We start from the raw sequence: 25,161 nt of genomic DNA on the forward strand, positions 1-25,161 counted from the left end.
AATCGCTGTCAGGCCTATTTGCTGTATCTAAACTGTTAAATGCCTGTGCAGACCGTTATCGTCTCAGAAATTCAAGGGCTCTGAGCGACTGCTATTTTTTCTCTGTGTTCCCTCCCTCCTTGAGAGCTTTGAAACACTTGCTTGGGTATAGGCGTTATATAAACATTACCATACCATACCATACCACCGCTGTGGAAACAGTGCAGCACTTTTACTCTTTTTAACTCCATTATATAAAACTGGGGAGGTATATACTTACTTCCACCCCTTACATAATCTGGGGACCAGCAGTTATCGTATAGCTTTATTTTATCTCATATCCACCCCAAATAAACACTTAGCATGCAATTAGCTCTTTACGTAGTGAAAGCATTGTGTGTCAGAAACCAAGCTGACACTTATGCGATTGGGTCACCTCACCATGGTCATGGTAGAGGATAATAAGCTGTAACTAAGGTGATCGAACAATGCACTAATTTCAATGTAAAATCTAAACATTTTACACAAATTCCTCTTTACATTTTAACATCAGAAACTGTAAAGAATATTTAGATAAGTTATTGATTTGATGAAATATGTTTTATAATATTGCTTAAATATTTCATCTTTATTGGGATTATGTTAACTACAATAATTTTGAATTACGTCTGTTTTCATGGAGACACGGCTTCTCTGAATAAAGAGGATTATTGATGCAGTTGCCTATTTGAGCAAGTCAAAATATGAAATGGGAATGAAGGGCAGAGAAATATGAAGCCTAGTGCTGAGAAGCAAACCACACTTATTATGGAAAATGGGGCACTGTGGCACTACATGGCATATCCTTACCAGAAGGGGCATGACCTCAAAACCATAGGCTTAGCACCCAAGAATCATTTTCCAAAGGCCATCCTTAGTTATCTGCAAACTTACCAGTATGTGATCCACACGATCTCGCTTCTTTCGCCCAAATTTCATCATTTTCTGCCAATCAGTCTTGATGTTTGGTTCCTTCTTGAGACTGCACAACTTGAGCACCTCAGCAGTCAGAAAAGTCTGGGAGAAAAACAGTGTACTTTCGTTATAGCACAAAAAACAGGCTAAGGGCCTTACAGCAAAGCGAGCAAGAATATGGTTACAAATCAAAGCTAGATAATGGAAGCTTCCTCTCAAATACAACTGAATGTTACTCCATGCAAGCAAAGCAATACGAATTTACTTAACTCCCAACTACAATTGCGGGGTTGGCTGGGTTGGGTAGTGCATGTGAGAGGGAGAGCTTCAGAGTGGGTGAGATCAGGGTGGGTATATGTGGGGGTGCAGATGTGTAGTGGTGGGGGCATGGGGCTGGCTATAGGTGGGCAAGCAGCGGTGCACAGAGGCAGACATATTGGGATGCACATGGGTGGCGGCAGGCAGGCGGGCACATGGGTGGCGCATACAATCACACTGGCTCCTGTGGCCTAACTTGCTTTGATTTCAAAGAAAACTTTACAAAATTCAGAAATACAATCTTGTTACAACGTGCGAGATACAAAATATTAAAATTTCACAAACAAACATAAGACATAAAACATAAGTAAGGGAAAAGAAAAAGAAATTATCTTAATTACCTTATGCTATGTGAAATAAGATATATAAAATTCACAAAACAAGCAGTTAAGTTTAAAAATAATCTAGAACCAGGATAAGCACAAATGGATCGAGCACTAGAGGATGGACTAACTAAATCTTATCTGAGTGCAATGACGATAACATGTCAATCGGGACTACATGATTACAATGTCGTTGACATGGGTAGACAAAATGTCAAAACTTTAAATACACAAATTCAACATAGGCACAGATCAGGCTAAAACGGATTTAGCATAGGAAGCATTAACATGACAATCAGACCTACATCCTTAACAACATGTCTGAAATGTGTCAGAAAATTATCAAGACTTCTAATACACAAATCTAAACATGAAAAGCAAGAACAAATAAATCATGTCCATTTTGTGCATACATGCAAATTTAGTGTTAACTGATTTACATTAAACATGATTAGTTATATATGGGATACATTACTCACCGTAATCGTATTTCTGATGCTTGTATCTGCTTAGATTCACATGCTGTGCATAGGCCGACATCTAGTGGAAGCTGCTGAGTATTACAGTTTGTTTTTCGAAACTCGAAAATGGGCGACGACACAGGGCGTGCCAGTAATACTATCCCTAGTTTGACGTCCACTGTACCCAAGATCCCTCATGCGTCTAGGATTCTCAGATTGTATTTTTTCTGACATGAGGTAGCATGAGGAGTAGCGTGAGTACAGATAATCCAAGCAGATAGATAGAAAGGTAAGACTACAAGCAACCATGCGCCTTCTCTCAGAGGGGAGGAAGGGTAGGTCGCATGTGAATCTAAGCAGATGCAAGCATCAGAAATACGATTACGGTGAGTAATGTATCCCTTCTGAGGCTTGTGGAATCTGCTTAGATCACATGCTGGGCATAGATTAGCAAGCAGTACCTGAAGAAGGAGGTGGGATGTGAGAAGGGTCATGAGCAAATAAGTGTCTTAGAACCGCTTGTCCCACTTGTGTATCTGCCTTGGAATGGGTGTCAATGCAGTAATGCTGAGTAAAAGTGTGAATAGAGCTCAAAGTAGCTGCTTTGCAAATGGTGTCAAGGGGTACATTTGCAATGAAAGCCAGAGTGGCCCCAATGCCTCTAGTAGAGTGGGCTCTTGGCGTGAAAGGCAGAGTTCTTTCAGAGAGTGAGTAACACAGCTGGATACAGTTAATATCCACTTCGAGATGGCACCGTCAGTGACGCGATCCCCCTCTCTGCCTGTAGCTACGGAGACAAACAGTTGATCTGTTTTCCTTAGCGGTCTGGTTTTATTTACATAGTAGAGGACCGCCCTATGCACATCTAGGGTGTGTAGTTTCACCTCAGCCGAGCTTTGAGGGTCCTGGAAGAAAGCCGGAAGCTCGATGGACTGGTTTACGTGGAATTTAGAAATAAATTTAGGTGAGAACCTAGGGTGTGTGCGTAAAACCAGTTTGTCTTTATGGACCGTAAAGAAGGGATCCTGCACTGACAGAGCCTGAATTTCACTGACCCTTCTTATAGAAGTAATAGCTACTAAGAAGGCCGTTTTATAAGTCAGGTGTTTGAGACTGCTTTTATGCATGGGCTCGAAAGGGGGTCCCATGAGTTTAGATAGCACCACATTAAGGTCCCACCCTGGTGGTGGGTTTGAAATAGGAGGGTGAAGTCTCTTTACTCATTCCATGAAGGCTTTAACTACTGGTACTTTCCACCACAAGACCATGTTATGGGAAGTGGTGTATGCCGACAGGGCTGCCAGGTGTACTTTCAGTGAGTTAAAAACCAATCCTGCATCTAGCAGGTGGAGCATGTATGTAACGATAGTGGAAGGAGTGCAATCAACTGGGTTGATTTGTCTACTCTGGCACCAGATAACGAATCTTTTCCACTTGTCAAAGTAACAATGCCTTGTGTTTGGTTTCCTAGATTCCTTTAGGATGTCCATACACCTCTGTGGTAAATTGAGATGTCCAAACTCTATGACCTCAGGAGCCATGCTCCCAGGTTCATTGAGTTGGGTTGCTGGTGCACTGTTTGACCTTGGTGCTGGGACAGTAGGTTGTACCAGGCTGGAAGTTTGATGGGCTCGCACACCGCCATCCTGCGGAGGTGTGAGAACCACGGTTGTCTTGCCCACATGGGAGCAACTAGGACGAGCGTCATCGACTCTCTGTTCATCTTGTTCACCACCTTCCTGATGAGAGGAGTTGGTGGAAAAGCGTACGCAAACATCCCTGACCAGTTCATACACAGGGCTTTCCCCTGGGAGTCTGGTTGGGGGAACCTGGATGCAAATCCTGGGCATTGTCTGTTTTCGCTTGTGGCGAATAAGTCTATAGTGGGGAAACCCCACTGAGAGAAGATATTTTCTACGACCTCTCTGTGTAGAACCCATTTGTGTTCCTCTGGGAGGGAGTCTCTGCTCAGAGCATCCGCTAGGGAATTGAGCTCCCCTGGAACATGTTGTGATGACAGGAAGATGTTCCGTCTGAGTGCCCATATCCAGATTTTTTGGGCAAGCTTGGACAGATTTGGCGAACGAGTCCCTCCTTGCTTGTTCAGGTAGAACATGGCTGTTGTGCTGTCCATCCGGATTTGCACTGACAGGTTTAGTAGGTGGGGCTCGAACGCTTGAAGCGCTCTGAATACTGCCAGAAGCACTAGCAGGTTGATGTGGTTCTTGGCCACTGAGGGAGACCAGAGACCCTGAGCTGTGTGGTGGAGATGGTGACCTCCCCACCCCGTCAGAAATGCATCGGTAGTGACTACTGCCTGTACTTCGGGATCGTAAAAGGGTTTTCCCTGTGCAAGATTCTCTCTTGTCCACCAGTGAAGGCTTTGTACTAGTGTTGGCGAAATGACCACTAGATCGTCCCACTGACCACTTGCCTGAGACCACTTTCGCCAACCATTCCTGCATGGGACGCATGTGCAGGGCGCGTGGGGAATCAGGTAAATACATGACGCCATCATGCCCAGTAAACGCATTGCTTTGCGTACCGTTATCTGGTGACCGGACTGATATTGGGGAATTTGCAGTAGTATATTCCGAATTCTTTCCTCTGAAGGAAAGGTCAACCCCTCTTGAGTATCTAGGATTGCTCCTAGGAACTGTTTGGAGGTGCTTGGCACCAGGCTTGACTTTTTCTCGTTGATTGAGAAGCCTAATTCGTGGAGGAGGTCGATAGTCCTTTGAACGTTTGTCCTGCAAATTACTGGGATTTCCCCCGTTATGAGCCAGTCATCCAGATAAGGGTACACCGGGATTGCCTCCCTGCGTAGGTGTGCAGCCGCCACCGCCAGTACCTTAGTGAATATCCTTGGTGCCGAAGCTATCCCGAAGGGCAGTACCTTGAATTGGTAGTGCCGACTGTCCACCTTGAAGCGCAAGTACCTTCTGTGCGCTGGGAACATGGAAATATGAAAATAGGCATCTTTCATATCCAAGGTTGCCATGTAATCCCCCTTTTTTAGGAGGCGGATTACCTCTTGTAGAGTAGTCATACGAAACTTTGGGGCTTGACATACTTGCTGGCAGGCCGTAAATCCAATACTGGGCGCATTGTCAAATCTTTTTTTGGCACAAGGAAGTAAGTTGAATAAATACCCTTGTTTACCTGGTGTCCCGGGACGAGTTCTATCGCGTCCTTTTCTAGCAGAATGGCGATCTCCTCGAGGAGAATCTTATGATGTTCTAAAGAGTGTACTCTTTGTCGTGGAGCATGGTTCCGGGGACACTGCAGTAGTTCTATACAGTACCCTGAGGATACTGTTGACAGCACCCATCTGTCTGATGTGATCCCTTCCCAAGCCTGGGTGAAGTTGCAAATGCGTCCCCCTATTGGGGTTGCGTGAGAAGGGACCCTGAACTGAGCGTCACTGCTTTGGTAGAGGCGTGCCGCCTCCTTTGCTGGGGCTGCCTCTGCCTTTACCACGTCCTCTCCAATTACCCCTGCCGTAACCCAGGGTAGACTGTTGGCTGTTGTTCCACTGTGTACCCTGCCCCTGGGAATAGTTAGATCCTCTCTGGGAATTTTGGCCGCATGGGCGACGAAAATTACTATTCCCTCTCTGGTTAGGGGTTTATTGGTTAACTGGCCAAGGGACTTGAGTGTCTCGTATTCGTCCTTGGCATTCTTCAGTGCGTCCTCGACCGCTTTACCAAACAACAGATCGGCTTCCACCGGTTTGTCCAACAATGATGCCTGGGTTTCTGCCTTAAAACCAGACTGTCGTAACCACGCATGTCTCTTGATAACAGTACCTTCTGCTATCAATCTGCCTGCGTTGTCCGCGGCGTCAAAGGTTGCTTTTAAAATGCAACCAGACACGGCTCTACCCTCTGCGGAAATCCGAGCTAACTGGCCCTTTAAGGGTTCCGGAGCAGAGGCTATGAGTGCCGCGACTTCTTCCCACTGATGGCAGTTGTAGCTGGCCAACAGGGTGGTGGAGTTTGCAATCCTTGCCTGATAGGCGGACGTTGAGGCTACTTTCCTGCCGAAACCATATAGTTTTTTGCTCTCCTTGTCTGGAGGAGCTTCGGACGATGACAAGGGTGTTCCAGCCCTCTTACAAGTGTTAGTGACAACTAGGGAGTCTGGTTTCAGATGTCCTCTTATATAGAGAGGGTCAGACTGGGCTGCCCTGAAAAGTTTTTCAACTCTGGGATGGACTGCTCTGGTGAGGTTTGGGTTCACCAGGGACGGGTCTATTCTCCGCTGAATAGACTTGAGGATAGGGATGGTCTGGGCAACAGGCCTCCTTTCTCCCACTAACTCTTCTGCGAAGTCCCTCTCCTCCTGGACAACGTGGGTGTCAATATGGAAGTGTTCTGCAGCACGTGCGAGAAACTCGTTCAGGAGGGGTTGGTTATCGACAGGGGAGTCGGTAACCGGGGCTTCCTTTTCTACCGGGGAATCTACTCTGTAGGTTTCAGGGTCTTCCTCTTCCTCTTCTTGGTCCTCATCGTCCCCATAGTAGCCCGTCCCGGTTTGCTCTTCTACCATGCCCAAATCTTGGTCCTCACCAAAGGAAGTCTCTCCTTGATACAGTGAGTATGGCCGTGAATATGGTTGTACCTCGAAGGGGTCTGTAGACCTTATAGGTGTCTCAAACCGGGGATTCTTACTCGGGGGGATAGGATCATTACACCTGAGGGTGTAGCCCCTTGTGGATCATAAGAAAGGAAGTGGTCTGGATTTTTATCGTAAAAGTCTGCCAAGGAAGACATCCTTAACATGACCCTATCTATGTCATCACTGGACCATTTTTTGGAACTGGGAATGACCCTCTCAGAAAGTTTAGGAGATTTATCTTGAGTAGATTTGCTCTTTGAAATATCAGCAGACCTTGTCTTGTCTGCCTGTTTAGGAGAGGAGTGTTTTACAGGTGTGGAAGAGTGCAGAGGCTGCTTCTTCTGCTGTTTCCCCCCTCCCCGTGAGTGGAAAGGTGTTTTCCCTGTCCCCTTGTGGCTCCGGAGGTTTTCGACGCCTGGCGTCGAGGATCGGGGGTAGAGTCCCTGTCCTTCGAACGTGGGGCCGTGCTGATCTTGTCTGCGGGCTCCGACTCCTGGAGTGCGGCCTGGGGGTGGAAGTCGTCTTCGTCCTCCGACGATCGAACTTCCATTAGCCTAGGGAACGAGGCACTCTTGGCAAGAGTGGATGATTGCCTGGAGTCATGCGGCGATCTCGATCTCGAACGCCCAGAGGACACCGATTCGGACCGTTCTGTTTGTGCCTCTTTCCGAGCACTCGACATCGTCGAGTCTCAGTTGGACTTCGTGTGTTTAGTGTGGGTGGTGTGTGAAGCGCCTGTGTCGCCGGGGGTCTTCCCCATAGCCACCCTGTCGGACGACCTTCCGAGGTCGGGGACCTGCGCTCGGCTGTCTTTCGCCGCCGTAATGCCCTCGCCGTCCGAAAGCACGGCGTCGCTGCCATCGCAGAAGGCACCCTCCGCTGCCATGGCCGCCTGCCTTGCGTGGTGAGCCCAACGCTTCGTCGAACAGTCCCTAAGAGTCTTAGGTTTAAACCTACTACACGCTCTGCAGTTTGCTTCGGGGTGGTCCCTCGGCAATCACAGATTGCATGTGGCGTGCCTGTCGACCCAAGGGTATTTGCGATTGCACTTGAGGCAGAATTGAAAAGGGGTACCCTCCATACGCACCTTGGGGCAGCGGGCTGTTAAGTGTAGGAAATGTATAAGGTGTACCTATATACCAAGAGTGTAGAGTATGTCCAACCCCCCACTCTCCCTACTTGCAGGGCTGAGGCCAGAGGCCTTCCGAGGCCCAAATCCGTCGTGCAGCAGCCGACGGTCGATTTCTTCTCCAGCCGGCGTCGAGTGTCGAAGTTCGATGTTGGGATGGGGAAGGATGTCAATAAATCAATATTTTAGCAAAAGTATGGCTAAGGCCAGGGGACTCCGCAAAATGCTTCCGACCAGTATGGCGGAAAAAAACAATCTGAGGATCCTAGACGCGTGAGGGATCTTGGGTACAGTGGACGTCACACTAGGGATAGTATTACTGGCACGCCCTGTGTCGACGCCCATTTTCGAGTTTCGAAAAACAAACTGTAATAATCCGCAGCTTCCACTAGATGTCGGCCTATGCACAGCATGTGATCTAAGCAGATTCCACAAGCCTCAGAAATATATATATATATAACCCCACCATAGTCAACCAGTAAAAAGAAAGTTACAACCACAAACTGGATTGAGATGCTTGATCAAATCAGCCTTAATGAGTCTTAAAAAACGAACGAGAGAGAGAGAGGATCAAAGCTTGATTGGTTCCAACATGAAACCTGACCAAAGCAATTCCCTCGATAAGGTAGTATTGCTAATACGAGATTGACCCAAGTGAAGAACTCTCACAATCTCATAATAGAGACAATACATCACTAAATGTTTGATAGTTCCAATTTGCGAAGGATGTTTACAAAAGCGACATGTCACAGATTGTGAAGAATTTGCCTTTTGCCAATACTTGGTGCGTTCGAGAGTATGCAACTGATTTAACCTGAACCTCAAAGATAACACAGGCTTTTTCACATGGAAAACGTGTCAAATACAACAATCTTGGTATCCTCTTTTCTTGTAAATTTGGAACATTGCGAATATAACTCATAATCCCCAAGTTCATCAATTGTATGCAGCCAGTCATGTTCAAACATTTTTTTTTTGCGTAAGCAGGGCAAGTAATTAAGTCAGAAGATATGATACAAATGCGATCCATAGTTTTTAAAATTCTTTTGTCAAAACGCACCTTAGAAGGCGGATCAGGTTCCTCAAGCATCCTAAGCAAATCTTCATAGATTGAATTTCTGGGAGGATTCAATATGTTAGCATAAGTACTAAATTGCCTCCAGTGGAATGGAGCAGCTAGAGAAAATGGTTTATAGTCAATAAGTCGAATGTAATCATTTCGAATGCCTTAATGTCGGATGCAAAATGTTGGAAAAAAATGTAGAATTTTTCTTTTTTTTTTATGGGGGGATCCGCCCCGCCCCCCCCCCTGTAGTTAGTTTTTAACTAACTAGACCCCAAAAAAACCTTATAAAATAAAAAACATATAAATTCTAAAAAAAATTGGCATTTTTATTTTCAACATTAATGCATTCGAAATTATGACTGCACACCAGAGAAAATAAACCCAGCTCATGGCGAAGGGAATTGGCCAACAACAATGTGTGCTTCCATTTTTGTACCTGAATAGTATTTAGAATGTGATCAATGTCAGTAAAGCAAACATCTAAGCCATAAAGGATAATGGCTTCGATTTTGAGAGAATAAAAATCAATAGCTGGAGAGAGCGAAAACTTACAGTATCTTCTGTAAATGATTTTTAATTGAGAAGTGAGTGGTCGTGTTTTCAGCTTAAGTGATTAGTAAAGAAGCAGTATCGGACAAATCATAGCCCAGGTAACGTAATTAATTCATGGGTCCTCTCAACGGGAAGTCCATTGAGTGTACAACTAAAAGGATGTAGCTTCTGTCAGGCAGAAAAAAAATGAAGATTTTTGATTTTTAGATGTTAGCCTGTAGATTGTGATGATGAGCAGAGGATGAAAATGCATATAGCTTATTCTGTAACCCAAATGGCGTTCTTTGAAATAGGATGATATCGTCCGCGAAGGCAAGCCAATTCAAACAGAAGTGACCCATTCTGATCGGAAACGTTGTCAATTGTTCCCATATGGTATCCATGTCGGATAGATATAAATTAAAAAGGGTTGAGGCAAGGTTACAACCTTGTTTAACTCCTGTTTGGGTTGGAATGTCATCGGTAAGTGACCCCGACTGATTGATGCAGATTTTATAGGACGTATCTCTGTGAAGCACAGCCATTGTACGGATAATAAATGCGGTACACCTAGCTGCACCATTTTGACCCACAACATACTGCGAATAACGCAATCAAACGCCAAACTCAGATCCATTGCAGCCATATAAATAAGACCGCTAGATATGGTGGTTTATCAGGTGGCCCCGAATCATGCTGTTCCCATCTTCATCTTGTATCCAGGCCTGCAACATTATGTGTTACTACTGACTTCTGCAATTGTATTCGCTCTCCCCTCTTGCTTCTCCACTCTTATTGACTGCTTACTCTGTCCTCTCCCTTTCTCCCTTTTCATATCTCCGCCTCTTAGTTTGTTCGATGCACTTACTCTATCAGAATGTCCCTGGACCTAGTATGATAGCAACCTCGTCTGTCTCCTCCCCCTTCCCCTTGCTTGTCCCCCTCCCCAGCACTATCTGAAATGTTGTCAGGCCTAGTACGATAGTCGCTTGTTTTGTTCCTCCCCTCTCTTTCTGCATCCCTCTCCTCACCTTTTGTTTTCTCCGGCTCTACCAGAAATGTCATCAGGCCTAGTACGATAGTCGGTTGTCCGTTTCCATTTCCTTCCCATTCTCCCCCTCCCTTCCTTATCTATGCCTTTGCTCTTGCACTATCTGAAATGTCATCAGGCCGAGTACGATAGTTAATTTCACATCCTTACTGTTCATGGCCTGTAAGAATGTCCTTGTATTTTCCCTTGTTCCCTCCCTTGCCTTGAAGCGCATTGAAACACATTGCGTATAGGCGCTATATTGATTGATTGATATTTTATTTCTATTGCGCTTGTACACAAGTGTTTCAGTGCGCGACAAGGCAAGGGAGGGTAACAGGGGAGAACAAAACAGCGATCTTACTAGGCCCAGTGACATTGAGAACGCGCAAGTGCATGGGAGAAAGGGAGGGGAAAAATGCATGGAAGGAGGGAGAAGTGGAAAGTGCGAAGTAGAGGAGAAACAGATAAATAACAATAAATAAATAATATAGGCAACAAACAGTGGTAATGCAGCCAGCAATTTGCAAGTGCTAGGTTTAAGGCAGCAGAGAGGGTAGGTCTGATAAGTGCAGGAAGAAAAAGGGGGGCTGTATGGGTACAGATACAGACCCCAGTGCAAGGGGTGGCCCGGAGGCAGTGCGGGAGGGTGGCAGGGTGAGCAGGTACCTGGGCCCGAAGGACAGAGGGTGGCCAGGTGCACAGTGCCAAGAGAGAACAGATCAGCAGGGAAGAGGGGGAGCGAAGGCAGAAGGAAAGAGGAAGTTCTTGAGGTGCTTCCGGAACCGGAGATGGTTCTCCTCAAGTTTTAGAGTGACAGGGAGGCTGTTCCAGAGGGAGGCCCCAGCCGGAAACAGAGATCTACCCCCAGCTTGTTTCTTTGAAAAACGACTGACCCTGCGGGAGTTGGAGGTAGAGGAGCGAAGAGCTCGAGAGGGGAGGTATTTGCGGAGGGATAGCTGAAGATATTTTATACAATATAAATATATATATATACATTTATATAAATACTTAGTATGACGCATCCATTATGGCAATTGGACGGAATAGATGGGACGCTTTTTTTATAAATCGGAATTATAATGGCAGTTAGCCAGGAATGAGGGACACAATTAAGGTTAAAGATGTTATCGAACTTAACTTTGAGGATACCTGCCCAGAAGTTGGCGTCGGTTTTAATGACGCATGCAGGAATGCCGTCTGGACGACAGGCCTTAGAAAAGTTAAGTTTATTTATTGCCCACTCTATGTCAACGATCGATCATCGGGGGACAGGCCATGAGGGACACTTTCTCAATGAGAAAGGACATGTTGGCAAATGATGCCGGTAACTTAAAAGCATGAGCGACGTATTGTGACCAAGAATGAGCAGAGATGGAAGAATTCATGGATGCCAGCGTTTTAATAGAGGCATCCTTCAACATTGCACAAATTGATTTAACATCACACTTGCAAAGATGATTAATTATGACCTGATTGTCATTAAGGTGAAGCTTATGTTTGAGGGCCTTGATTGCATTCCTGTAATTGAGCAAGATGGCTTTTTTAAAGTTTAAATAAGTTGCCATCGACAGCAGTTATCTCTCTTAGGTTTAGTTTTTTGCTGTTTTTTTTAAGGTCGCCACTTCCCGCAAATAGTTATGTTTGTGCTTAATGGAACGTGCTTTTTTTTGTTGTGTTAATATAATAAGCTGCTTGCGAATGATTCCATTATTTTGCTCTTCAATGCATTTGATATTATGTGCAGTATATGCTAAAAGAGGGTCACCTATATTGGTGTTTTTGAGGAGATTAATTAGCTGTCTAAACAAACTAGCATTCCAGTGAACAGACAATAGTGGCCACTCTATGTCAATGAGGCTCAGTTTGGTCGCCTGAATTACCTGTTCACGGGTGAAATGACACAGTGGTCACTTTATCCAACCTCAGTGAAACAGGTCAGAGAGCAAAGATGTAACAGATTGGAGGAGACAAAGAAGAAATCAATTGCGGCAACTGCAGATCCCCTATGCCGCGTGAATGGCAAAGAGTTCTTATTCTTCGCAAGATGAAAATCCCACCCTGCTAAATATTGAAGCAATTGGGACCCTCTAAAATTAGCGCAAGCCTCACTTTGTACACTTCATTGCCTTCAAGAAATGATCATGGACTTGGAGCAATTGGAGTTGAAATCCCCTTCCAGGATTATGTGATATTGAGGGTTAATCAAAAAGGCATGCTCCAATAACATGTCAAGTTGATCAAAGATAAAAAACTTCCAAGAAGCAAAGTGAAACCACTTTGCTAAGAAAGGCGCCTCTCAGTTAGCCCCAATAGGTTGCTAATCTTTGATATATTAGAGATTAGGTATCCAATTCATGTTATACAGGTAATGAATTTTAAAGAAATATGTTTTTCAATGAAATATTTTAGCAGGAATTGTTTAATTCACATTCCTGTAGTATTTGCCGCCAAACTTTGTTCATGTAAATCACACAATGAGTTTGCATCTCAAATTGTCCATAATACTCTAGTGCCAATGAATTTCGGAATTAATCCTTCTTCAGGGCGGTATTATAGCAACAAACAATTAATATAGCATGACTTGGTCATGCCGAACGCTGCAATCGTGGTGTTGTGCGAGGATACAACACGATCTACAAAAAAGTTTAACAAAAACACTATATCATCCTCCAGTCTTTCCGTAGGTAAAGCCTGTATAATCTAATTGTTACTGTTGTACTTACTAAGCTACTGTTGTGCACAAAGCGTGACCGCAGAGTGAGCCGCTTGCAACGCGCTAGCGTTATTTTCCTTTCGTTTTAAAGGTTACCATGGAGACGGTGTGAGGCGTCGTGGTTCAGTAAGGAGCACGTACGCCTCGCGCCCCACCCTCGGGCGCCAGCCAGGGGGCGGGGATGTCTCCATGGTGACCAACCCATTCAAAGTAGACGCGCGTAATTGTAATCTCATGTCTACTGAGCCAGAGCAATTAGGGGACTGGCAGTGTGTATTCATTTAGCGGATCCTAATAATGTATGCAAGGCTAAAGGTTCAAAGTAACTAAATCTGGGAAGTGGGAAGTATGAAATGCAATAATCCATAGTAATCCAACTCTGGAACATATATTCTATTACTACGATGTTATATAAGCAATGAGTTTTCCACTATTATGAAGACATAAACCTAGATCTCGTGTAATCTTAGAGAAAGACGTGGCAAGGAATGTAAAATGCAGTTAAATAGCGGAACAGTAGCAGCGGTTGTTTTCATAGAAAATATCGATCTACTGTGAATAAAATACTGTGTTGTTCCGATCTGTTGGTTTTCGAAAGATGGTGGTCTGATAGCCTGTGTTGGTAATCTTAATATCTACATCCAAAAAGTGGATGTTAGACCGTCTGAGTTCCCTTACTCCAAGGGGGCTCAATGAAGAAATAAACTTTATGTGTTTCTTGTAATATCATGTTTGTAGAAGAGAATCAACTTTATATTTTATTCACAGTAGATCGATATTTTCTATGAAAACAACCGCTGCTACTGTTCCGCTATTTAACTGCATTTTACATTCCTTGCCACGTCTTTCTCTAAGATTACACGAGATCTAGGTTTATGTCTTCATAATAGTGGAAAACTCATTGCTTATATAACATCATAGTAATAGAATATATGTTCCAGAGTTGGATTACTATGGATTATTGCATTTCATACTTCCCACTTCCCAGATTTAGTTACTTTGAACCTTTAGCCTTGCATACATTATTAGGATCCGCTAAATGAATACACACTGCCAGTCCCCTAATTGCTCTGGCTCAGTAGACATGAGATTACAATTACGCGCGTCTACTTTGAATGGGTTGGTCACCATGGAGACATCCCCGCCCCCTGGCTGGCGCCCGAGGGTGGGGCGCGAGGCGTACGTGCTCCTTACTGAACCACGACGCCTCACACCGTCTCCATGGTAACCTTTAAAACGAAAGGAAAATAACGCTAGCGCGTTGCAAGCGGCTCACTCTGCGGTCACGCTTTGTGCACAACAGAAGCTTAGTAAGTACAACAGTAACAATTAGATTATACAGGCTTTACCTACGGAAAGACTTGAGGATGATATAGTGTTTTTGTTAAACTTTTTTGTAGATCGTGTTGTATCCTCGCACAACACCACGATTGCAGCGTTCGGCATGACCAAGTCATGCTATATTAATTGTTTGTTGCTATAATACCGCCCTGAAGAAGGATTAATTCTGAAATGCATTGGCACTAGAGTATTATGGACAATTTGAGATGCAAACTCATTGTGTGATTTACATGAACAAAGTTTGGCGGCAAATACTACAGGAATGTGAATTAAACAATTCCTGCTAAAATATTTCATTTAAAAAACATATTTCTTTAAAATTCATTACCTGTATAACATGAATTGGATACCTAATCTCTAATATATCAAAGATTAGCAACCTATTTGGGGCTAACTGAGAGGCGCCTTTCTTAGCAAAGTGGTTTCACTTTGCTTCTTGGAAGTTTTTTGTTTGATTAGGTCCTAGTGCCACAGGACCATTTTTGAATTGGCAGCTCCAGGCGAGAACATTATGATCGACTTACCGTATAGTGAATTTAGTATTTTTTTAATATAAGCAACTATAAGATGTGGTGCCCTCCTCACCCTCTTCTTCTAAGTTGATCAAAGATCCCATCGATATCTGTGTTAGACGGGCTCCAATACAGACAAATAAGTAAGAGCACTGTGCAACAAGGCTGAACCATGCTGAACTCAACGGCTAAGCGTCAGAAGAATGAATCAGCGTTGTGCCTGCTTTAAAGCTGTTGTGCACGAACATAGTCAAGCCACCATAAGGACAACAAACCTTTCCTTGTTTTGCAAAAGCGGAAAAAGAATAATATCTGTCGATGCAAATTTGATGGATGCACATGGTTTCTTGCACCAAAATTAAAGACGGAGCTTGAAAAATGTCATGCACCTTAATGCAGGAAAGCAAGTTGTTGAACCCACACGTATTCCAACAATGCAGCAACACTTTAGCATAGCTGAAGGGGGGAGTGACACTGCTTTTAGATATCATTGCTTGAAGATGGTTGCCCACCCATGACCAGTCCTTGATATTGGATGCCATGGTTGCCACCAGAGATAGAACCTTTGTACTCGGACCTTGAGCTTCTGGATTACCAGCAATATGGGTTTTTAGAAGTTCAATTGGAGGAGACTGTAAAACAATAAATGTCTGAGCTTCTTCTGGGAAATCAAATAGAAAGATGTGAATACCAAACAGAGCCAGATCCCCACTGTGATCCCAAATTGATTTGGGAATGATCGCCGAGTGAAGTTGACATATCATTCTTTGGTTGTCAGTTGAGGCCAGGGTAATCCAGTCTATGTCTCCTGAACGCAGATTCCTCAAAGTGGGAATCTAATTGAACAAGTTCAGCAAGAATGAACGATTAATCCGGGAGGAACCATTAATAGAGGGGCCAGTCATCCACCCCATGATGTCACAAGTAGTAGAAGATAGCTTTACTTTTTCTTGGTTAGATAACACCGAAAGGGTGTCATTAGAAATGACATCCAACGTTGGCATGGAAGGATGAAGAAGAGACTTGCCCTCTATAGTATGCAATGCTTCTTGAACCGCAATACGGTCAGCACTGGATTCCTGGATAGAGTCTGAAATGACATATTTTAGACCACTTGGAGTATTGTCTCTAGAGGTTGAAGCATGCTTACAAGATTTTTTGATAATAACAGGATATCATTTAGACAATTGAGTTTGCTTTATAGCATTAGTGTCCGTCATTAAATGTAAGGGAGCTGAGAGCCAATCAATGGATGTAAATTTAGGAGCTTCAATAGAGTCAGAATTGCCAATAAGATTTTCAGATGAGTCCTTACACTGCTTTTTCTTTTGCTTTTTACGTGCAGCACTAGATTTGGACATAGAAGATGAAACATCATCTTTGACCTGTAAGAGCGACCTAGATTCAACATCTAATTGATGAAGATCAAGATGTTCAATGTCCAGGGAGGGATTCTGAAGCATTTTCAAATTAGATATATGGCCGTTGATTTTAATGTTTGGTTGATTTTTGGTCTTTTTACCCTTAGGTAAGATCTTATTCTTACTCTTAGCTTGCCTTTTGATAGCACGAAGGTCTAACTTTTTTTGTCGACGTGACAGGGCACATGGGTGGCGGCATAAAAAAAAAAAAAAAAATAAAAAAAATCACACGGGCACCTGTGGCCTAACTTGCTTTAGTCGTTTGTCTTCTTGGTCAAGTTCACGACGTTGGGCTGCATACCCTTTTTATGCCCACCCCGTCCCTACAGAATACAATATTGTGCAAACCCCTTCCTTGCAGTTACCCTGGTTATAGCTTACCTTTGATGGTGGAAACTAAGTATAAGAAAACTGTATGGAGCCCCCTAGACATCTAAGATCGGTAGCTGTCCTTTTCCTCCAAAGGAAACCTGTAAGCACCATCTTAAGTATTGTCACCACAATAACCAACTTAACTACTGTATTCTTTGGAAGAACTTTGGTAACTATTTTACCCCCCCCCCCCGCCTCCACCCAAGTATCGTAATTAGCGTTGGTGTGCCTTACATTTTATAAGGAAAGTAATATCATATCTGTTTTCATCCCACTTTAGTCTCGGAACAGTGTATTTCTTAACTGTATTTTTCATTAAAGATGTGGTTGGGGTCACAATTAAACACTGATGAATCCTGCGGATCCCTCACTAAAACCCAGCCTAAAGTCTCCTCCCAGGTGGCCAGGGAAAGGCAGACACTTCCTAATCCTGACCTTGGAGCTGGTGTACTCTGGGAGGATCACCTGGGAGGAAACACTACCCAGGGTAGTAAAGAGAACCTGTGGGATCAGACACAGTATTTATCTTTGAAGGGGAAGAACCTTCTAAAGATACCAAGCCATGTAATGATATAGGTGAACCACACATTAATACTGTGGGTGTGGGTAAAGCGGGTGTGACATCTTTGATTAACCCAAAGAAGAAAATACCATTTGAGACTTCTAAGGTCAAAAATCCCCTTTTCTCGCAGAGTTATAGTGATAGGAAACCTATAATAATGGCTTGAACAAACTGCCTTCCTCTTTCCACCTAAACTCTTGTGACTTTTTCTAAAATGTAGATAAGAGGAAACTGTAACTGTGCCTCTTTCAACTCTCCCCCCTCCGCCACACACATCCCTCCTGAAGGTCATGGATCTCCCAGAGGGCCCGTACTGCCCCCCCAACCCTTGAGGGAGGAATCTGTGAAAAGGCTCATCCTGGGGAAACACTACTAAGATGGCGTTGTCCTTCCACATGGGAAGGTCTGAGTTCACAGATGTCGAGACTGGATATCAGTTCTGTCTGAGGTTGAGAGTCCTGTGACCAGTGAGAGACAGGCTGCAATTGAGCCAGTTTCATGTGCAACATGGTATGGGGAACCACCAGGATACACAAAGCCATCATATCTAGTAATTAATGGAGCATGTTCATAGATAGGTAAGAGCTCTTAAAGAACTCGTTGCATATCGAGCGAAGATCCAGTATGCTTTCTATAGGAAAGAAGACCCTCCCCACACCTCACAGTTCCAGATGATCAAGTCAATGCATTTTAAACTCTGGGTGGGAAAGAGTACATTTGTCACAATTTACAGTGAAGACCAGAGCATAACCCTTTGGGGGACTTAATTGTCACTTGTGCTGGGGTGGCATCCCAGATCAGTCAGTTGTCAAGGTACGGGTAAATATGGATACATTGCAGACGAAATGAAAGTCCATCACCTCAGTGAAGACCCTTGGGTCGAATTCAGGGCCTTTTACCAATAAAGAATATTTAAAATGGAGAAGCTGAGGAACTTTCTGTGGTGCTTCCAGTTCGGTATGTGCATGTAGGCATCTTGCTAATCTAGAGCACACAGCCAATGCCTCTCCAAGAGCCAATAGTATTTGCACCCGAGTGACCATCATGAACTTCTACAGGTGCACACACCAAAGGCTGAAGTTAATGAAGGGGGCTTTCCCTGTACCAAAGCAGCATAATCTACCATTGATTCTGCAGAGGTATTGATCCGACACACAGCATCTCAGTTCGCAGCCGTCTAAAGTATATCCAGCTACCTGTTTAGGGGGGCCACGATGTGTGGCTTTTCCCAGATCTTTTTTGCTTCTCCCAGTATGTTGGATTTAAGCAGTATCCTGGCTTCTGTCTGGCTTTAGATAGTAAGTACAACAGTAGTCATGAGTCTAACAGTGGAGAGTCGATCAGAGTAAGCTTGAAGAACTCCATAATATCCAAGATGCATTCATGGACGAAAGACTAACTGAATAGGAGGATTCATCTCGTTTCTCCTCGTCCCCTAATTCCAAATGATTGTCATAAGTGTGGCAATCTTGTAATGCGCAATAGTATCTGAAGTGAAGGCATGAGTTAAAGTCTCCGGAACCAGTGCACAGCAGTGACCTCAACCAAAGCGAGGCTGGTAATAGTTACTGTGGGCTATGCTGCTATAGAAGGGGACCAAAGACTTGCGAATGGCTTTATGGATAATATTACTTTTTTTTTAAGGGTTTTTAAAAGGGTCTCTTTTAAAGCCCGTTCCAGTAGTGATGGAACCACCTCATGAGGGACTCATCCACCTGGCCAGGTTCTTTTTCCCACTTCAGTATAACAAATTGGATGTTGTAGCAAGGCCCGATTGTTCAGACCTGCTGTCCTGGGAAGAGGCCAACGCTCCAGAGCAGAGGTCCCAGCAATTAATGGCAGAGGTCCCAACCAACACTGAGGCAAGAAGTGTGAGCTTAAAAGACTTTCCAAACCTGCGCCGTTTATTGAACACAGGTGTAAATGAGTGTGTAAATGGGGCCTCTTCTGCGCACCATGGAGCTGGAACCAGTGCTTCTTGTAGAAAAGTGTGAGGCTCATCTTCCTCAATATCTGGAGTATGCCACTGCAGAAACATGGCTGATCATCTTTTTTACAGCATTCACCTATCTGTGCGATGTGCATTTGAACCTCCTTGGCTGGTGGTGCAGGACTCATGCAGGGCGAGCAGCGTCCCATCAACTTACAGTTTGTGGCGTGCTTCGGTCCAGTTGTCCCAGCGTAAAGTACAACCTCTGGACTTGCACAGGGCTCCAGGGCCAGTGATAAGAGCGCCTGGTGTAATGCTGTGAGTGCTTAGCCTTAAGGTGGGTCTCAGAACCAAAACAGTGGCTGGAATTAGCGGGTCTATCACCTCTCCAATACGCGCACAGGGTCGGCTTATGATTTTTGTGCTTTTGTGCAGTGCCTGGTGCCCGGGGAATGAGCCACAGAAGGGTTCTGCATAGCCTGCGCAGTGAGGCGATTGCTCCTGCATGGGCCAGTGACCTATAGGTGCACTGGAACAGGGTACTGTGAGCGTCCAGCATGGAAAATTGGATGGAAGTTCTTGTGGAATTCGGCCTGAGCAGGTGGGAGTGGGTCTGATTGTCCAATCCAGTGTAGAGACTGGGGTAGGCGACCCCATGCGCATGGTGTCCTGATAAAAAATTATCAACTTTCCCTGGTCCTCGAGGCAATAATTTAGCCTGAGAAGCGATTGCAAAGGCCCCTCCTTACAAGCGCATATGTTAAGTAAGGAGCAGCCTGAGAACAAGTCATATGTGTTGCAGAGGTGCCTCTCCAAGGCAAAGGTTGTGCAGGTCAGCAGAGAAGCAATGCTGTGGACAACCTGCACAACCTTTGAACCCATTGGACATGAGATGCAGCATAAATTAGTTAAAATTGGGAACAAAAAGGGGGGCGCTAAAGAGCCCAAACAAGATGGTCGTGGGCTGACAGAGTTCCTGCCATTGATGGGGCTGAATAGCAGATGAAAGCGTCCAACATGAACTGACCGCAACGACAATGGAGGAGTAAGCAGCTCGCAGCATTCCGGATCATAGTAGTGTTTGAATCTCAGAAATCGGTGCAGTGTAACCAAAGATAGCAGCGGGCTGGCCTCTGACAGAGCTTCTGCGTAATACAGAGCGTAGCCTGCCATACCACTGATCCCAAGGGACGGGCCGCGAGACCCCAACACTGAGACGTTGGCGCCAGATCATACTGCTGCAGCACGGACAGAGGATGGCACGCCTAAACCCACAAACATCGCCATGGGGAGTCGGCCAGAGACCTCCCTGCACAAATACGTGAAGCCCACACAGGCGAGGGCGACCCAAAGAGCAGGAGGTGCCCCCATCCGCGCCAGCCCGTGGAGACGGAGCGGGTGGTAGGCACTGCAAACAGAGGCACTCAATCCTGAAAGCAGCCTGGCCGAGCTGGCCGCTGGGCGTCACAGACCCGGGAGCCAGGGGATCCCCGGGAAGGGTAATGAGAAACACCAGAGAAGTAACGGAACTGGCGCAGGAGCGCTAACCCCCACTCGGCGACAGGATGGCCCCAAGGAGGGTCAGATCCGGGCCTAAGCTAGCCGCAAGTAGGGGTGGGCGGTGCCTGGGGACCCGGCGGGGGGGCATCAGGTCTGAGTAACGTCAGTGGGGCTCCGGTGCAACTCGGCATGCAAACACCCTGCTGGCCCAACAGAGACTCCTCATTGCCCCCCTCTCGCACCACCTGGAGATTGAAGGCAACTCAACAAGGAGCAGCAAGGGGGTGAGGGACCCCGGGTACCGAGGTGTGCTAATCACACGCACATCCCACAAAAACACCCGGACTCGCCCCCACGAACAGCAAGGCGCTTCATTCCCCAACAGCAGAGCAGGTAAGGCGGGGCAGTACTGTGCCAAAGCAAATTGCAAGGCGGTAAAAAAAAAAAAAAAAAAGTCTTTCAGCTGGGCACGGCATCACGGGCCAGACGGACTGCTGCGACAGCACAAGCACCACAGAAATATAATCCCCTGGGACGAAGCCCTTGCTGGGCAAAGACGGTCACTTCGAAGGGCCCAGGGGCTCCTACACCCACAAAAAAGCTGCATCCCCATATGGCAATACATCAGGACCACTCGCTGACCGGAGATACCACCGGGAAGCAATCTGCAGAGCCCCAACCCCTAGTGAAGGGACACGCCCCCTGGGGGAGGACATCGACCAGTCCCGGTAGACAAAGTCCTGCTCTACAAACTGCACCAATCGGAAGAGATCGCACTACCAGGCGCACCAAACAGGACGGTAAGCATTAGCCCCAGAATAATACAAGCACAGCAACATGCAGGGTCAGACCGGAGGGCAAAAGGCACCAGTGGCTGCCCCACAACTATTTAGATCGGCTGACATACCCAGACGCCTACATGCCCCTCAAACCTCACAGCACGGACAGCCGCTACGCAGGGCGCAATTGTACTGGTGCAGGAAGTGGCAACATTAGCGCTCGCAGGAGCCCTGGTCCAATCGGGGCTTGAGGGGGAAACAACGCCTGTCACAGAAACCCAGTCGGATTGTGCAAAGCTGACAAGGGTGCCACACACCCAGGCTGGACATAAGCGCAGAGAACCCCATCCTCTTACTGGATAGGGTTCTTCAGGAGTGGCAAGGAAGTGCCAGCCGGAAGGGCATGCACCAAGGAGATCAGACCCCTGCTTTCGAGGACCCATCCAAATCTGTACAACTCAGAATGCCAAGGAGGTCCAATCGAAATAAAACAGAGATGGATGTTCAATCACAGCTCCAGACCACAGTGGCAGAAATGCAGATAATAGGGCAGCAGACACAAGAGACAAACACCACTGTGTTGGACATTAAGCGAGACCTGCAAGACATGCAAACCCGCCTGGCCGCCCAGGCAGAGAATCACGGACAATGAACAACAAATCAGCGCAATTGAAGACAACCAAACGACAATGGCGACAGACCTAGACAGGGCCATTAGGGAAGTACAAAGACTGGGGGAGAAAATCGATGATCTAGAGAATCACTCCCGACGTAACGACCTACGGGTGGTCGGCCTACCTGAAAACATTGAAGGGTCGAACCTGGAAGCAAATATCTACGTGATACTCTTCAGATATAAAATGTGTGAGGACTCACCATTGAGAGGGTGCATCGGGCGCCGATACCAAAACGACTGCCAAATGTGCGCCTGAGAATCATAACAATGCGCATCCTCAACTTCCAGCACAAGATGGTCATTTTAAAAGCCTACATAGCGGCGTGCCCCATCCGAGTTGAAAATGCAGATGGGAGGATCTATAATGACTATTCATTGGAAGTCACCAGTCGACACAAAAGCTTTAATCCGATCTTGAAGCGCTTAAGGTATCGGACCCCAGACATTACTTAAAATTTCCAGCAACGTGGTGTATACAAATGGAGAAACAATGGCACACCTTTGACGACCCGGAAATGCCGTGGCGCTTTCACCAGCAACGCGATCTGGTAACCGCAGACTACGAAAAGCCATCACCGGAGGCCCAAGACCGGACTTTCACCCCTTGCCCAGTCAAGAGAGACAACAAGCGAAAGTGGCACAAAAGCAGCAGACGACCAAAAGGCTGGGGGCCGAACCGCAGATAACAGTGAACTAAATGTACCTGACCGTACAGCACCTACCAATAGAAAGCATCCTTGCATGCTTCTAACTACAAAAGCGTTCAAGCACCCTGGATCCATGCTTCTGACGCAGAAACTTTACTCCAAACGACCAGCGAACAAGCGAAGACCGGACTCACAGCAGCCCCTAGTCAATCGAGGCAGGCCGGTGTGTTGACAGGAGCGTATGACTGTGAAAAGTACCCCGCGTGGGGTGCGGCAGGAGGGGTTGGGGGCCAACACACATATAGGCACCCCTAGCCCTCCTGTTCCAGCATACTTGCCACTTGTTGGGTATATTGGAAGTTACTCACCCTAGTGACTAACGTACTCTTAGTCCATAGTCCCCGTTCCTCCATACTGTATGGGCGTCCCTCGCGAGGGACGGGAGACGGAACCCATTTCACCAGCATAACCATCTTCCCCTTTAAATTTAGAAGCGCGAGGGGGCGCTTCCCTGGGAGCATGCGCTCGCCTGACTCTGCCATCGGCGCCACTCCTCAGTCCCCATTGACGAGTCAACAATGTTAAACATTGCATAATGACACCAGTATTATTAGGGGGGAGGATGGCGGGACGTATGGAGGAAAAGGGACCAAGATTACGTTAGTCACTATGGTGAGTAAATTATAATTACTCTTAAGTCCTTGTCCCCTTTCCTCCATAGTGTATGGGCGATTACAAATGAATATAGCCCCAGGGTGGAGAGGAGACCCTCCTTAAGCAAACAGGTTTCTTAGAACCGCCTGCTCAAAAGCTACGTCTGAGCCAGAGGCAGCGTCCAAACAGTAGTGCTTACAGCCAGCCGGAGAGGTGGCCAAGGTTGCCGCCCTGCTGATGACCTGTCCCTGCGCAAGCCAGGCTCTGACTGCATGGGCTTGCAAATTGGCCGGCACTGGATTGTGCTGCCCCTCATAGCCCTCCTTGATGGTCGCGATCCTTGGCATCGGCGAAAAAAGTGGGTACCACCATTTCCTCGTTGAGATGGAAGCAGGAAGTCACGTTGGTTAAGAATGCAGGGTGCGTCCACAGGACGTCCTTGTCCCTGTGAAAGGTAGTGTAGGGCTCGGAGGGCCACCAGAGCCTGGAGCTTGCTGCATCTGCGAACCGAGGGGAGGCCCACAAGAAGAGCTGTCCTTATGGTGACCAGCCTGAGGTCCACGTATGCCACAGGACTACAAAGGTTTGTGCGCCAAGTCGCCCCACACAACGTTACGGTCATCCACGGGGTGTGGTTTCTTCATAGGCGAGTAAAGCCTGTGGAGGCCCGCCAGATGCCGTTTGACCACCGGATTAGCAGAGGAGAAGAGGCGCTCCTCCTAATTCCTGTAAGCTCCTATGGCTGCCAGATAGGTGCGGCCTGTATCACCCTGTACGATGGAGGGGCGAGGTGTGCCGAAAGGGAGAGCACCTCGTCCAAGGTGCAGCTAAGGGGATCGATCTCCCTCGAGTCTGCCCAATGACCAGGTCTAGACCATTTACTCTTATACTGGCGACTAGTAGAGATGCATCTAGCGCCCTTGATGATATCTAGGTTATCCTGAGATCGGCTCAAGTGCTTTAGAGTGTCCCACTCCGGAACCATGCTGCAGGGTCTAGTTTGTGAGGAGCCGGATGGAGTACCCTGCACCCCTGCTGGGTGGGGAGAAGAGCTGGGCCCAGTAGTAGGTGGATGGATGGTCTGTCGATAGGCTGAGTATCTTGGAGAACCACGGCGTAGCCAGCCACCTTGGAGCTATCAGAATCATGCTGAGGTACTGTGATTCCTTTATCCTGTAAATCACCATGTGTACCAGGTGCGTGGGCTGGAAGGCGTATGCCGACCTGTAGTTCCATTGCATCTGGAATGCGTGGCCCGGGGAGCCAGGGCCCTGCCCACGCCCAGAGGCGAACTGGCAGCATTTCCCGTTGTCCCGGGAGGCAACCAGATCCACCTGTGGATGCCCCTACCCTGTGGAGTCCAGACTCCATGGACGCTGTGATAGACAAGAGTGGTTCCCTTTTAGTCCATGGACCACTGCTGGAGGTCCAGTGGAGAAAAAGAAGGAATGCTGACTGGCTCCACTTGGGAGCCATTCACCCGATTCCATACGGTAGTGCAGAGCAGCTGTAATCTCCTCATCTCGAGTCGCGCAAGACCCAATAGGTGTCGATACCACCAGGCCGAGGTGGCTGGCCCGGAGAGGAAGAATGCTGTGGCTCTCTTGATGGCCGCAATCTTGTCCTGCGAGGGATAGACT

General features: G+C 46.6%; 1 protein-coding gene across 3 annotated transcripts in view; it reads right to left on the minus strand.

Annotated features, from left to right (window-relative positions):
- CEP350 (centrosomal protein 350) overlaps positions 1 to 25,161 on the minus strand; it is a 2,433,119-nt gene that overhangs the window by 55,993 nt on the left and 2,351,965 nt on the right. For all 3 annotated transcript variants that reach the window (XM_069641456.1, XM_069641455.1, XM_069641457.1), the window contains one exon: positions 913 to 1,035. In XM_069641456.1, coding sequence (XP_069497557.1) covers positions 913 to 1,035 — 123 coding nt within the window. The remainder of the gene's footprint in view (positions 1 to 912; positions 1,036 to 25,161) is intronic.

This window comes from Ambystoma mexicanum, chromosome 1q, assembly GCF_040938575.1.
Source record: "Ambystoma mexicanum isolate Mex_15411 chromosome 1q, UKY_AmexF1_1, whole genome shotgun sequence".
NCBI classification, from domain to species: domain Eukaryota; kingdom Metazoa; phylum Chordata; class Amphibia; order Caudata; family Ambystomatidae; genus Ambystoma; species Ambystoma mexicanum.